Raw genomic sequence first — 16,099 nt, forward strand, 5'->3', positions numbered from 1 at the left:
TGTGGTCAGGACTCCTACATGTAAACGGAGGGACAGCACATCCAGAGTGAGGGCTAAAATTCCAGCAGTTAACGTTCCTGGACAGTCACATATACTGGGGCTAAGTAATAGAGTCCGCATGAGAACAGGGCTCTTACTGTGATGGGACACGTCACCTCTCCTAGTAGGAGTGGTATATGGCATATTTTCTGCTGACACGGAAGTTATGTCAGTTTGATAACGTCCAGGAGCTGGTTCCGTTAATGTTAAGTGGTGATGGTATAACATTTATTGTATTGGCATGGTGTATGGGTCACTTCGGTTTATGTTACATAAATTCGGGTGTTTTTCCAACCATGCATGTTGAGGCTTTCCTATGTGATACAGCTTGAGCCTGATTGCCCCCAATCTGTATCTTACACAGTTTCACTAGCTCCCGGTGGCCTATCTATATTAATGGCGACCGGGAGATTGTTTGTTACATGAGTATTCACGCCCACGATGGGTGGAGTTGTTAGTTTGCGCCGCATTCGGGCGCTTCCTCTGTCCCCAGGGCATATTCAGACAAATGCCAGGAGTTGAAGAGTCTTCACGCCCACGATGGTAAGTAACGGGAGTTGGAGCGTCTAAACGCCCACGAGGGGGGCGGAGCTCTGTGACGCCTGTTTGGATACCTGGGACAGAGTCTCTCACACAGTCCAGTGTGGTTATCCTTTGCGGGATTAACACGCTGTGAGTGCAGTTGGACTGCTTTTTTGTCTCGTTGCTTCTCAGTGTGTATTGCACAGAGGGAAATAAGGGGTTAATAGGCATTCCTATATGAGCCTTAGGATATTTGCATTTGGTTACTTCAACATGATTTCTGAGAGTAAAAAGGCTGCAGATTTCTTGTTAATCATTCCAACCATGCATGTTGAAGAAAAAGTTACTGTTATTTAAAGAGACAGTACCGTTTTTTATATGTTATTTTTATTGCATAAATTCAACTGTTTATTTGTTATTTCCTCCTTTGTGTCTATAGGATGGAACAACTGCTCAAAAAGACAGTTTCTTTCAAGATTTAAAGAGACAGTAAGGTCTTTTTATGTGCAAATTTTATCAAGGAATTTCAGTTGTTTCTTTGATCATTTATCCCTTGTGATTTGGGATGGAACAAAAGCGTACATAATGAGACAGTTTTAATTTTTTGTGTGTACCTTTTTTGTTTAAAAAAAAAAATTCTTGTACCTACTCTCTCTAAGGAGTTGGCTATTAGGAACAGGTTGATAATGGTCAAGTTATGCCATTCTTTTCTCCTATAAGTGTTTCTTGGAAATTTATGACCCACATTCGGTGCCCTGCGCTTCCTTTTACACTCCGTGCGGAGTTATGGTATTTCCACGAGGTGGGAAACATTCCTAGAGGAAGTTTTTCAGTAGTTTCTATTTCCAATGCTTCCTCCATATTATGAAGGAGGGAGATGTTCCTGATAGCTGACATTGTATGGGACTCTGGACGGACGGTCCCTAATGGTAGAGGGGGCTATTTCTATATGACCAAGCGAACTACTATTCCTAACGAGGATAGTTGTGCTTTTAAAGACCCTATGGATAAGAAGTTAGAGGGTCATCTTAAGAAAGTTTACATCCACCAGGGATTTCTTTTGCAACCGGCGGCCTGCATTGTTACTGTGACTAGTGCGGCGGCTTTCTGGTTTGATGCTCTAGAGGAATCTCTTAAGACAGAGACCCCCTTGGAAGAGATACAGGATCGGATTAAAGCTCTTAAGCTAGCTAAAGCTTGTGGCTATTCCTTACAAGGGGAAGACCCTGTTCGGGCCTGACTTGGAGGAAATTATTTCTGACATAACGGGAGGTAAGGGTCATCTCCTCCCTCAGGATAAGAAGTCCAAACAGAGAGGGAGACAGAGTAATTTTCGTTCCTTTCGAAATTTCCAGGAAGTTCCCTCTTCCGCTAAACAGGAAGGGGATTATCCACAAAACAAGTCCACTTGGACAACCAGTCTTGGAACAAGGGTAAACAACCCAAGAAGCCTGCTGCTGCTACCAAGACAGCATGAAGGGCGGCCCCCGATCCAGGACCGGATCTAGTAGGGGGCAGACTTTCTCTTTCTGTCCAGGCTTGGATAAGAGACGTTCAGGATCCCTGGACACTATTAATCGTGTCTCAAGGGTATCAGTTGGAATTCAAAAATTCCTTCCCCAGAGGAAGGTTTCTTCTTTCACGATTGTCTGTAGACCAGATAAAAAGAGAGGCGTTCTTACGCTGTGTAAGAGACCTATCCTCCATGGGAGTCATTTTCCCCCGATCCAATACAGGGGCAGGGGTTTTACTCAAATCTCTTTGTAGTTCCCAAAAAAGAGGGAACGTTCCGACCCATTTTAGATCTCGAAAGTCTAAACAAGTTTCTCAGAGTTCCATCCTTCAAGATGGAGACTATTCGGACAATTCTTCCATTGATCCAGGAGGGTCAATATGACTACCGTGGATTTGAAGGATGCATATCTTCATATTCCTATCCAGAGATCATCACAAGTTCCTGAGGTTTGCCTTTCTGGACAAACATTTTCAGTTCGTGGCCCTTCCTTTCTGTTTGGCCACGGCACCCAGAATTTTCACAAGGGTTCTGGGATCTCTGCTAGAGGTTCTCAGGCCGCGGGGCATTGCAGTGGCGCCTTATCTGGACGATATTCTGATCCAGGCGTCGTCTTATCAGCTGACAAAGTCTCATACCGACATTGTTCTGTCCTTTCTAAGGACTCACGGGTGGAAAGTGAATCTAGAAAAGAGTTCACTAATTCCAAAGACAAGGGTTCCTTTCCTGGGAACTCTAATCGACTCTCGATCCATGAAAATCTTTTTGACGGAAGTCAGAAAGTTAAAGATTCTGAATACATGCCGAACCCTTCAGTCCAATCATCGGCCATCAGTGGCTCAGTGCATGGAGGCAATTGGATTGATGATGGCAGCAATGGACATCATTCAGTTTGCTCGTTTTCATCTCAGACCTCTACAACTGAGCATGCTCAGACAATGGAATGGAGAATTTGCAAATTTGTCTCCTCAAATAGATCTGGATCAGGAGACAAGGGACTCTCTTCTTTGGTGGTTGTCGCCGGATCATCTGTCCCAAGGGACGTGCTTCCGCAGACCCTCATGGGTGGTAGTGACAACGGATGCCAGCCTGATATGATGGGGTGCAGTCTGGAACTCCCTGAAGGCTCAGGGTGTGTAGACTCGGTCGGAGTCTCTACTTCCCATCAATATTATGGAGTTGAGAGCAATATTCAATGCGCTTCAGGCTTGGCCTCAGTTGGCTTCGGCCAAATTCATCAGATTCCAGTCAGACAACATCACGACTGTGGCTTACATCAATCATCAGGGAGGAACGAGGAGTTCCTTAGCCATGACAGAAGTATCCAAGATAATTCAGTGGGCGGAGGCTCACTCTTGTTATCTGTCGGCAATCTACATCCCAGGAGTGGACAACTGGGAGGCGGATTTTTTGAGCAGACAGACGTTTCATCCGGGGGAATGGGAACTCCATCCGGAGGTCTTTACCACCCTTATTCTCAGATGGGGCAGGCTGGAGCTGGATCTTATGGCGTCTCCTCAGAATGCCAAGCTTCCGAGATACGGATCCAGGTCCAGAGTTCCTCAGGCCGAACTGGTGCCTTGGCAGTGCCTTGGTCGTCCAACCTAGCTTATGTGTTCCCTCCGTTTGCTCTCCTTCCCTGGGTGATTGCTCGAGTCAAACAGGAGAGGGCTTCGGTGATCCTCATTGCTCCTACGTGGCCTCGCAGGACTTGGTATGCCGATCTGGTGGATATGTCATCTCTGCCACCGTGGAAGCTTCCATTGAGGCAGGACCTTCTCATTCAGGGACCCTTCCATCATCCGAATCTAATTTCTCTGCAGCTGACTGCTTGGAGATTGAACGCTTGATTTTATCTAAGCGAGGGTTCTCTGATTTGGTCATTGATACCTTGATTCAGACACGCAAGCCTGTTACTAGAAAAATGTACCATAAGATATGGTGTAAATATCTTTATTAGTGTGAATCCAAGGGCTACTCATGGAGTAGGGTTAGGATTCCTAGGATTTTATCTTTTCTCCAAGAAGGATTGGAGTAAGGGTTGTCAGCAAGTTCCTTAAAGGGACAGATTTCTGCTTGTCTATTTTGCTACACAAGCGTCTGGCAGATATTCCAGATGTTCAATCCTTTTGTCAGGCTCTGACTAGAATCAGGCCTGTGTTTAGACCAATTGCTCCTCTTTGGAGTTTGAATTTAGTTCTTAATCTTCTTCAAGGGGTTCCGTTTGAACCTATGCATTCCATAGATATTAAGTTATTATCTTGAAAAGTTTTATTTTTGGTTGCTATTTCATCTGCTCACAGAGTTTCTGAGCTTTCGGCATAACAATGTGATTCTCCTTATCTTGTTTTCCATGCAGATAAGGTAGTGTTGTGTACCAAACCTGGTTTTCTTCCTAAGGTTGTTTCCAACAAAAATATTAATCATGAAATTGTTGTTCCTTCATTGTGTCCTAATTATTCTTCTAAGAAGGAGCGTCTGTTACAAATTCTGGACGTAGTCTGTGCCTTGAAGTTCTATTTACAGGCGACTAAGGATTTTCGTCAATCATCTTCATTATTTGTTGTTTTTTCTGGAAAACGTAGGGGTCAGTAAGCTACAGCTACCTCTTTCTTTTTGGCTGAAGAGTATCATCCGTTTTGCATATGAGACTGCTGGACAGCAGCCTCCTGAACGAATTACGGCTCATTCCACTAGGGCTGTGGCTTCCTCATGGGCATTTAAAAATGATGCTTCTGTTGAACAGATTTGCAAGGCTGCAACTTGGTCTTCTCTTCACACTTTTTCCGAATTTTACAAATTTGATACTTTTGCCTTATTCGAGGCTGTTTTTGGGAGAAAGGTTCCTCAAGCAGAGGTGCCTTTCGTTTAGGTTCCTGTCTTGCCCCTCCCTTTCATCCGTGTTCTATAGCTTTGGTATTGTATCCCATAAGTAAGGATGAAATCCGTGAACTTGTCGTATCTTGTAAAAGAAAAGGAAATTTATGCTTACCTGATAAATATATTTCTTTTACGATACGACGAGCCAACGGCCCACCCTGTTTTCTCTAAGACAGGTTTTTATTTTTGTTAAACTTCAGTCACCTCTGCACCTTGGCTTTTCCTCTCTCTTCCTAACTTTGGTCGAATGACTGGAGTGGGAGGGAAGGGAGGAGCTATATATACAGCTCTGCTGTGGTGCTCTTTGCCTCCTCCTGCTGACCAGGAGGCGGATGAAATCCGTTGACTCGTTGTATCGTAAAAGAAATAAATTTATCTGGTAAGCATAAATTTCCTTTTCCTCCTATTATCAATTTTTCTTCATTCTCTTGCTATCTTTATTTGAAAAAGAAGGCAGCTAAGCTTCTTTTTTTCGTTCTGAACTCTGGACAACACTTTTTTATTGGTGGATAAATTTATCCACCAATCAGCAAGGACAACCCAGGTTGTTCACCAAATAAGGGCCGGCATCTAAACTTACATTCTTGCATTTCAAATAAAGATAGCAAGAGAATGAAGAAAACTTGATAATATGAGTAAATTAGAAAGTTGCTTAAAATGTCATGCTCTATCTGAATCGCGAAAGAAAAAAATTTGGGTTCAGTGTCCCTTTAAGTTTTTTATACATACAACTTAAAGGGACACTCAATCAAAATTAAAGGGCCATGATACCCAAATGTTATAACACTTGAAAGTGATGCAGCATAGCTTTAAAACACTGACTAGAAAATATCACCTGAACATCTCTATGTAAAAAAGAAAGATATTTTATCTCAAAAGTTCCTCAGTAGCCACATCTCATTGTAAAGGGCTTCTAAGCAGCATATCAGTATGTCTGTTCCGGGACAGCTAAGGGATTGAGCCTTGTGAACTCTCATGTTATTTCCCTATGCAGTTTAAGGAAGTTTACTATGAAATCTCATGAGAATTAAGTCAAATTTCATGAGATCACAGTAAAAGAGTTTACAACCTCAGCACTGTTGATGCTGATTGTCTGCAGTTCATTTCTTCATTTTTTATTTTTTGATACCTGCAGCTGGGCGCAGCTGAATTATAACTTTTTACAAAGAACTTACTCTGCTGAGCTGAGGAAATTGTGAGGTAAAATATCTTCCTTTTTTACATAGTGATGCTCAGGTGATATTTTCCTGTCGGCTTTTTACAGTTATACAGCATCAGTTTCAAGTGATTTAGCATATGAGTATTATGTCCATTTTAACTTTCATTATTCAGATAGAGCATGCCATTTTAAACAACTTTCCAATTTACTTCCAATAATAACATGTGTACTGTCTTTTTATATTTAAACTTTTTGAGTCACCAGCTCCTACTGAGCATGTGCAAGAATAAGTGTGTATGCATTTGTAAATGGCTGATGGCTATCACATGGTATGTGTATGCATTTGTGATTGGCTGATGGCTGTCACATAGTACAGGGGTAGTAGAACTAGACATAACTTTTAAAATTGTCAGAAAAAAAAATCTACTACTGATTTGAAGTTCAGACTAAGTGCTGTTGCATTGTCTTGTTATCTTGCATTTGTTGATTATGCAAATCTACTGTGTTGACTGGTCCTTTAAGTCTATAAACGAGTAAAGCATGTGAGCAGCATGTATGTTTTTTTATCTATGCAGGACGTAAAGTGGAAGATACCTATACCTGAGGATTCTCAACTTCACTTGGGAGCACTTGCCAACTCAAACGAAGATAATGGAGATCAAAGTGTCAAGGTGAAGAGAGAGATGTTCTGCAATTTAACATGTCACATTGGATCATTATTTTTTAATTAAACTTATCTCTGTTTGTCCATCAAAATATTTTTTCTGTAAATGTAAATACGTGTAGCCAAAGACTGATAGTTGAAGGACAAAATAAAGATATATATATATATATATATATATATATATATATATATATATATACTATTATATAAAAGGCCAAGTGTGTTTGTCTGAAGCTGTCATGCGCAGTAGAGACAGCACAAGGACAAACACACCTGGCCTTACCTGACATGCTGTGCTGTTTGCGGCGAAAGTGGGCGTGGCCGGTGTGGGCGTGACCGGGCATGGTTGGGGGCGCGGCTGTCGTGAGAGAGAGGGGGGGGAAAAATAGAAAGAGAGGGGGAGAGACAAAAAGAGATAGGAAAGAGCTAAAGAGAGGGAGAGAGATAGCAAAATAGAGGGAAGAGAGATTAAAAGAGAGGGGGAGAGAGCAATAGAGAGGGGGGGAGAGAGAGCAATAGAGAGGGGGGGGAGAGAGCAATAGAGAGGGGGGGAGAGAGAGCAATAGAGAGGGGGGGAGAGAGAGCAATAGAGAGGGGGGGAGAGAGAGCAATAGAGAGGGCGGGAGAGAGAGCAATAGAGAGGGGGGGGGGGGAGAGCAATAGAGGAGGGGGGGAGAGAGAGCAAAAGAGAGGGGGGGAGAGGGAGCAAAAGAGGATTGGAGAGAGAGCGAGCAAAAAAAAGAGAGAGTGCAAAAGAGAGGGGGGAGAGAGAGAGTGCAAAAGAGAGGGGGGGAGAGAGAGAGTGCAAAAGAGAGGGGGGAGAGAGTGCAAAAGAGAGGGGGGAGAGAGTGCAAAAGAGAGGGGGGAGAGAGTGCAAAAGAGAGGGGGGAGAGAGTGCAAAAGAGAGGGGGGAGAGAGTGCAAAAGAGAGGGGGGAGAGAGTGCAAAAGAGAGGGGGGAGAGAGTGCAAAAGAGAGGGGGAGAGAGTGCAAAAGAGAGGGGGGAGAGAGTGCAAAAGAGAGGGGGGGAGAGAGAGAGCAATAGAGAGGGGGGGAGAGAGAGCAATAGAGGAGGGGGGGAGAGAGAGCAATAGAGGAGGGGGGGGGAGAGAGAGCAAAAGAGAGGGGGGGGAGAGGGAGCAAAAGAGAGGGGGGGAGAGGGAGCAAAAGAGGATTGGAGAGAGAGCGAGCAAAAAAAAGAGAGAGTGCAAAAGAGAGGGGGGGAGAGAGAGAGTGCAAAAGAGAGGGGGGAGAGAGAGAGTGCAAAAGAGAGGGGGGAGAGAGAGAGTGCAAAAGAGAGGGGGGAGAGAGAGAGTGCAAAAGAGAGGGGGGAGAGAGAGAGTGCAAAAGAGAGGGGGGAGAGAGAGAGTGCAAAAGAGAGGGGGGAGAGAGAGAGTGCAAAAGAGAGGGGGGGAGAGAGAGAGTGCAAAAGAGAGGGGGGAGAGAGAGAGAGTGCAAAAGAGAGGGGGGAGAGAGAGAGTGCAAAAGAGAGGGGGAGAGAGAGAGTGCAAAAGAGAGGGGGGAGAGTGAGAGTGCAAAAGAGAGGGGGGAGAGAGAGCAATAGAGAGGGGGGGGAGAGAGCAATAGAGAGGGGGGGAGAGAGAGCAATAGAGAGGGGGGGAGAGAGAGCAATAGAGAGGGGGGGAGAGAGAGCAATAGAGAGGGGGGGAGAGAGAGCAATAGAGAGGGGGGGAGAGAGAGCAATAGAGAGGGGGGGAGAGAGAGCAATAGAGGAGGGAGGGGAGAGAGAGCAAAAGAGAGGGGGGGAGAGAGAGCAAAAGAGAGGGGGGGAGAGGGAGCAAAAGAGAGGGGGGGAGAGGGAGCAAAAGAGGATTGGAGAGAGAGCGAGCAAAAAAAAGAGAGAGTGCAAAAGAGAGGGGGGAGAGAGAGAGTGCAAAAGAGAGGGGGGAGAGAGAGAGTGCAAAAGAGAGGGGGGAGAGAGAGAGTGCAAAAGAGAGGGGGGAGAGAGAGAGTGCAAAAGAGAGGGGGGAGAGAGAGAGTGCAAAAGAGAGGGGGGAGAGAGTGCAAAAGAGAGGGGGGAGAGAGTGCAAAAGAGAGGGGGGAGAGAGAGAGTGCAAAAGAGAGGGGGGAGAGAGAGAGTGCAAAAGAGAGGGGGGAGAGAGAGTGCAAAAGAGAGGGGGGAGAGAGAGAGTGCAAAAGAGAGGGGGGGAGAGAGTGCAAAAGAGAGGGGGGAGAGTGCAAAAGAGAGGGGGAGAGAGTGCAAAAGAGAGGGGGGAGAGAGAGAGCACAAAAGAGGGGGGAGAGAGAGCACAAAAGAGGGGGGGAGAGAGAGAGCGCAAAAGAGAGGGGGAGAGAGAGCGCAAAAGAGAGAGAGAACGCAAAAGAGGGGGAGAGAGCAAAAGAGAGAGGGGGGGAGAGAGCAAAAGAGAGAGGGGGAGAGAGAGAGCGCAAAAGAGAGAGGGGGAGCGATAGAGCGCAAAAGAGAGGTGGAGCGATAGAGCGCAAAAGAGAGGTGGAGCGATAGAGCGCAAAAGAGAGGTGGAGCAATAGAGCGCAAAAGAGAGGTAGAGCGATAGAGCGCAAAAGAGAGGTGGAGCGATAGAGCGCAAAAGAGAGGTGGAGCGATAGAGCGCAAAAGAGAGGGGGAGAGCGCAAAAGAGAGGTGGAGCGATAGAGCGCAAAAGAGAGGTGGAGCGATAGAGCGCAAAAGAGAGGTGGAGCGATAGAGCGCAAAAGAGAGGTGGAGCGATAGAGCGCAAAAGAGAGGTGGAGCGATAGAGCGCAAAAGAGAGGTGGAGCGATAGAGCGCAAAAGAGAGGTGGAGCGATAGAGCGCAAAAGAGAGGTGGAGCGATAGAGCGCAAAAGAGAGGTGGAGCGATAGAGCGCAAAAGAGAGGTGGAGCGAGAGAGCGCAAAAGAGAGGTGGAGCGAGAGAGCAAAAGAGAGGGGGAGAGAGCAAAAGAGAGGGTTAGAGAGCGCAAAAGAGAGGTGGAGCGAGAGAGAGCAAAAGAGAGGGGGAGAGAGCGCAAAAGAGAGGTGGAGAGAGAGAGAGCAAAAGAGAGGGGGAGAGAGCGCAAAAGAGAGGTGGAGCGAAAGAGAGGGGGAGAGAGCGCAAAAGAGAGGGGGAGAGAGAGCAACGGGTGGGACCGCTGTACTGCAAAAAATGGCCCGTGTGAACGGGCTTTAGGACTAGTATATATGTATATATATTTGCCATGTGACATAATTATCTTTCCACAGAAAGACTCAACGGATAAGAACTGGATTCTAAAGGAACAATTAAAATCATGGCAAAGACTCCGACATGATTTGGAGCGAGCACGTTTGCTGGTAGAATTAATACGAAAAAGAGAGAAGCTCAAAAGAGAGACGGTAAGAACTCTGTATGTTTTCTTTGCCGTGAAGAACCGTAAAGTAATGGTAAATCTTAACTGATCAAATGCCATATATTTAATCTTTGTCATTAAAAAAGTATATGTGTCTCTCTTTTGTTTTTAATCCATCTTTGAAAGGGTTAAATTAGTTAATATAGTAATGCTTCTATTACAATATTATGCCAGCCCACTTGGATTAACTTTTTTTTTTAATTTATTTTTTTTAATTTATTTTTTTTGACAATTCCAGTAAACATCCAATCAACGTGTGTGTCATATGACTATCTTGAAGTCCAGCCCCTTTAAATCCCTTAGAAAGCCTGTGTAGAGAGTGGATGTGACTGCTCTATATACGCCACAGCCCAGCCAAAAGAGGAAATGAAGGGAGGCAGAGGAACAGACAATACCAATTAGGATTATAAATATGATATATATATATATATATATATATATATATATATATATATATATATATATATATATATATATATATACACACAATTTTTTTAAAAAAAAATTGGTTTTACTTGCAAATTAATATATCTTTCATTGCAACATTCTTTTAGTCTGACATTTACTATCAGTTTAATATTCCTGAAGTAGTATTGTCATCTTCTCTCCTTCATCCAGCACTTCTAATCTTCTATATATGTATATATATTTTTTTTCTATGCAGATAAAAATCCAACAGTTGGCACTTGAGATGCAGCTGACTCCTTTTCTCATTCTCCTGAGAAAAACTCTGGAGCAGCTGCAGGAGAGAGATACAAGTAATTTGTTCAATGATCCAGTCCATCACACTGAGGTAACAGAAATCTACGAAGTAAGAACCCCCCTCACCCCACAATTTATGCAGCGTACTTCACAGCATAAGGTCTGATTGTTTTTGTTTTGTTTTATCTGTGTTAACATTTTATTTTGTTTTTGCCGTTTCTGGAATTCATTATACAGTAAATCCTATTCTGAGATACTTAAAAGGAAAAGTTTATGAATTTGACTTAGTTTGCCAAATTATTATTATTATTATTAAACCAATAGGTGCCACACTTAAAGGGACATGAAACTAATACATATTTATTTATAATTCAGATGCAGCATACATTTATATTCAAATTTCCAGTTTACTTTTATTATCGATTTTGCTTCATTCTCTTGTTATTCTTTGTTAAAGGACCAGAAGTGCACTACTGTTAGCTAGCTGAACACATTAGTAAGCCAATCACAAGGCATATATGTACAGCCGCCAATCAGCAGCTTGCTCCTGAGCCTACCTAGGCATGTTTTTCAACAAAGGATACCAAAAAAATTAAGCTAATTAAATTGGAAAGTTGTTTAAAATTGTATGCTCTGCCTAAATCATGAACAATTTGTGGTTTCATGTCCCTTTTAAGTGTATGGCACATCCCTAGATCCAGTTAGTGTGGAATCTATTAGAAAACGGATAGATAAGTGTGCTTTAGTGATTAGCAGGGTTATCCAACCTAAAAAACAGAGGCACAACTTGCCCCTCCCCCGCATAAATTTAAACATTTGGAACATGGAGGTATTTTGTGGCATACTATCATCCCCACTTACTTGTTCCGTTTAATATATATTTTAAAACAAATACTTATTTATGGAGAATTATATCATTTGATTTGCAGTGTGGGCCCACACATGTGCAAAAAAGTATCATCTGCCATGTTCATAAAAACGTTATAGACCTGAATATTTCAGCTGGTACAACCAGAAAAAAAGCACTTCTGGTCCCGAGTGGATTCTGCCACTGATCCAATCTGCAGCACTAGTCACACAACTTGGTTGTGTAACGAGCACTGCTGATTGGATCAGTGGCAGTTTCCACTCCGGACCTGCAGTGCTCTTCGGGTCCTGAGCATTCCTTCTACTATGTGTTTAATCCCATAGTGCATCGTCGTTAGTCTTTAAAATTACATGCTCTTATGTATTAGACCATGTAATTCTTTACTCTTATAACCCTTTAAATCTTCTAATAAGCACTGTGCTGAACTCTCATATTACAACTAATAAATAGGTTCTCCACCAGATGTATTATTTTTTTGTTTTCTGTTTGTTTGTATAATTTTTTTTGGATGTTTAGGTATATTATACTTGCAATTATCAATATCTGAATAATATGTAATCATTTCTCATTAAAAGAAAATAATTTCAAATCCTACGTTATTAGAGCATTTTATTATTATGTGAATGGTGTTTGGTAACCATGTGCTTTAACCCTTGCACAGTGCCATGAAGCCAGTCAGAGATGACATACCTGTGTAGACGCCAAGCATCAGGTGTGTCCTGCTCTGATAAAGCACATTAGGTTTGTGAGTTTAAAGGGACAGTCAACACCAGAATTGTTGGTGTTTTAAAATATAGATAATCCCTTAATTACCTATTCCCCAGTTTTGCGTAACCAACACAGTTAGAATAATATACTTTTTATCTCTGTGATTACCTTGTATCTAAGCCTCTGCAGACTGCCCCATATTTCAGTTCTTTTGACAGACTTGCATTTTAGCCAATCAGTGCTGACTCCTAGGTCACTTCACGTGCATTAGCTCAATGTTATCTAAATGACACACATGAACTAACGCCCTCTAGTGGTGAAAACTGTAAAATGTGGAGGTGGCCTTCAAGGTCTAAGAAATTAGCATATGAACCTCCTAGGTTTAGCTTTCAACTAAGAATACCAAGAGAACAAAGCAAAATTGGTAATAAAAATGTATTGGAAAGTTGTTTAAAATTACATGCCCTATTTAAATCATGAAAGTTTTGTTTACACTTGACTGTCCCTTTAACTCTGTATTTAACCAATTTCTAGGGATTAAACAAATGAATACCAATGCACAATCATGTTATAATAAAATAGTCTCATTTTGAATACCTTTTCTGAAAATATTTCTTTTTAGAATATGATAGAAAAGTAATGTAACTGATGTTTTTTATGTTTAGAAGTTCTGGGCAAGTTCTCTGTTAGGTTGTGTGGCTTCTAGAGAACACATTTATTTATGCTTTCTCAAAACAGGTGATTGGCATATATTGCTTCTTTTCTTTTAGCCCTTGGCACTTTTTTCTCACAGGTACCTGACTATCTAGAACATATTAAGAAACCAATGGACTTTCAGACAATGAAACGTAATATAGATGCTTTCCGCTACCAAAACTTTGATCAGTTTGAAGAAGATTTCCACCTAATTGTCAACAACTGCATCAAATTTAATGGCAAGGACACCGGTTTTTACCGTGCTGCAGTGCGGCTCCGTGACCAAGGAACCATAGTTCTCCGCCAGGCCCGTCGGCAGGCAGAAAAGATTGGCATTGACTTTGAGACAGGAATGCACATACCTCAAGTCTCTATAGGGAATGAGATTGGTCGTCGCAGCCGAGCAAATGGTATGTATGAAGAGTGATTAGGGTGCCCTAGACATAGTTCTGAACGTAAGGGGGAATTGATTTACAACATTAAAGGGACAGTCTAGCCCAAAACAAAATTTCATTATTCTGATAGAGAATGTAATTTAAAACAATTTTCAAATTTAAATCTATCACCAATTTTGCTTTGTTCTTTAGAATTCTTAGTTGAAAGCTAACCCTAGGAGGTTTAAATGCTAATTTTTTTAAGCCCTGGAAGGCCGCCTCTTGACAGTTTTTTGACAGTTTTTCACCACTAGAGGGTGTTAGTTCATGTGTTTAATATAGATAACACTCTGCTCACACACGTGGAGTTCCTAGGAGCCAGCACTGATTGGCTAAAATGCAAGTCTGTCAACAGGACTGAAAAAAGGGTCAGTTTGCAGAGTCTTAGATACAAGGTAATCACAGAGGTAAAAAGTTATATAAATGTGTTGGTTATGCAAAACTAGGGAATGGTTAATAAAGGGATTATCTATCTTTCTTTCCTATGACATGGAGAGTCCACAACGTCATGCCAATTACTAGTGGGATATTCAACTCCTGGCCAGCAGGAGGAGGCAAAGAGCACCCCAGCAAAGCTGTTTAGTGTAACTTCCCTTACCCATAATCCCCAGTCATTCTCTTTGCCTCTGTCAATGGAGGATGTGCGAAGTTGGTGTCTGAAGATATTTAATCCTTTTATGGGTACTTTTCCCTGCAAGCAAGGATTGGGGTCTAGCTGTGTCCACGTCAATCTCTTTAGCAATAGAAGTGGTGGCTTTTAGCAGTTAAAAGGCTGCAAGGTAGTCTTTGCTTTACTTTTAACACTCGTCTACCCCTTTGTAGAATGCCAGGGTTAGTTACTGTCCTTTCTTGTTCTACAGGTCCCTGTCAGAGTTTGTGTTTTCTGACACACCTAGGAAGTTGTTCCTACCCTGCAGCTGAAGCCCAAGGTTCCTGTCAGGATGAAGTTCTTCTGCCAGACCACGGGCTGCTGATAAAGCTGCTAGACTGGTGAGTCCCTGGATCCCTTATCCCTCTATAAGTGAGGGGTGACTTGGTAGCTAAGGGTGGGGGACTTTTCCACTTTAATTATTATTAGCGGCAGGTGCTATATCAGAATACCTTGGGGCATTTGTTGATGAAGCTTTTAAATTGAGCTTCTTGATGCCGGTAGGTTATATTTTCAGCGACGTCACCTCTGTTAGTGTGGAGGTCACTGCTCGCTGTGTCTGTGAGTTGGTGGTTGATCCGTCATAGGCAGCCGCATGAGAGAGACAGAAGATTAACGGCACTAGGTGTGTTAAGGCTTCTGTTCAGTCATGACCCAGCCGTAGAGCTTTTATATTGGGATCGCTCATAGGTGCTTGTTTATTCAGTGCTTTTTATGTGCGCTTTTTAAACTTTATTTGTCCCAGTAGCTAGTATGGCAGGGGCTCCCCTTTTATAATAGGCAGCGCCATTTTTATTTCTAGTCACGGTCCCCCACGACTCTTCCCACCTCATGGCGGTGTTTTTGGTGCGCTCTGCTGAATACTTTGGCGAGCTGTTCATTATATACTTTTTCTAGGGCTTGCTATAACGCTAAAGGTCCTATTTGTGAGGCCGTTCCTAATCTCCGTTAGCCATGTTAATGTGTCAGCACGATGCTGTATGAGGATACGCCTCAGTGCAGTACAATACTGCGTTCAGTTCTGTAGGTGATACAGATAATCTGATTGCTATTATTTCTCACAAAACCTGTAATCTGTTCAGGTTGTTGACAGGTGTTGTGGCGGATGTAAGTAACAGTTCCCCCACAGTTCCGGCTTCTTGCCTTTAATTTTACCTGGTAGCGGTTCTCTTCAGAGGAAGACTACATATCCACTTGTTAGGCAGAAGGGGTTCCTTTGGGAGCAGCTTTTTAGTTTAAAATAATGTGTGCTCCTAGTGTTTTTACAGCCTGTAAATAGCGGGGGTTAATTTTTCCCGCATCCGTTTTGCTTGGGCGCCTTTCTCTGACTCCAATGTTGGATTGGATTGCGCTTCCTTTTAGAGGGTTTGTCTCCTCGTATGTATTTAACTAAAGATTTATGATTTATATTGTTTTTTTGTACACTTCTAGGTAACTGTGCATGAGTTATGTTATCTATCTGTACAAAAGTATGTGTGGCAAACAGGTCAGATGTTAACAAAACAAATATGCTCAACACAATGTGCTAAAAAACAATACTCTCCTTGTTAGAATATACAGATGACCGCTGCCCTTCCTCAGTCTCTCCCCAGGGACTGTACAGACAATAGACAAAACGAAATGGATGGCGCTGGTCTTGATGTATAGTTAATTTCTAATGATAGATAGAAATGGACTTGATGTGCAAGTTAAATCCGACAAAATAATGTGCAATATACTCACTCCTTTAGTAATGTGAGTTCAGCTTCTAGGGTGTGTCTCTCTCCAAAGGAACAACAGGTGATTTTCAAAGGTATTATCAGCTGGGCTGAAAAAGGATTAAAACCCCATCAGCAGTAAGGTAATAACTTTTGTTGTAAATCATGTAGTAACTTACTTATAAAAAGCAGAAAGTCCGGCTTGTCACAGGAAAAAATGATT

The 16,099-nt window shown here is 42.7% G+C and overlaps 1 protein-coding gene across 3 annotated transcripts in view; it reads left to right on the forward strand.

Annotated features, from left to right (window-relative positions):
* BRPF1 (bromodomain and PHD finger containing 1) overlaps positions 1-16,099 on the forward strand; it is a 129,592-nt gene that overhangs the window by 37,238 nt on the left and 76,255 nt on the right. The window contains exons 5-8 of one of the 3 annotated variants that reach the window (XM_053720972.1): positions 6,689-6,784; positions 9,977-10,108; positions 10,787-10,984; positions 13,194-13,506. In XM_053720972.1, the coding sequence (XP_053576947.1) occupies positions 6,689-6,784; positions 9,977-10,108; positions 10,787-10,984; positions 13,194-13,506 (739 nt within the window). The remainder of the gene's footprint in view (positions 1-6,688; positions 6,785-9,976; positions 10,109-10,786; positions 10,985-13,193; positions 13,507-16,099) is intronic. The other 2 variants (XM_053720973.1, XM_053720974.1) reach the window with 2 other exon arrangements.

The sequence above is a fragment of the Bombina bombina genome, chromosome 7 (genome assembly GCF_027579735.1).
Source record: "Bombina bombina isolate aBomBom1 chromosome 7, aBomBom1.pri, whole genome shotgun sequence".
NCBI lineage: Eukaryota > Metazoa > Chordata > Amphibia > Anura > Bombinatoridae > Bombina > Bombina bombina.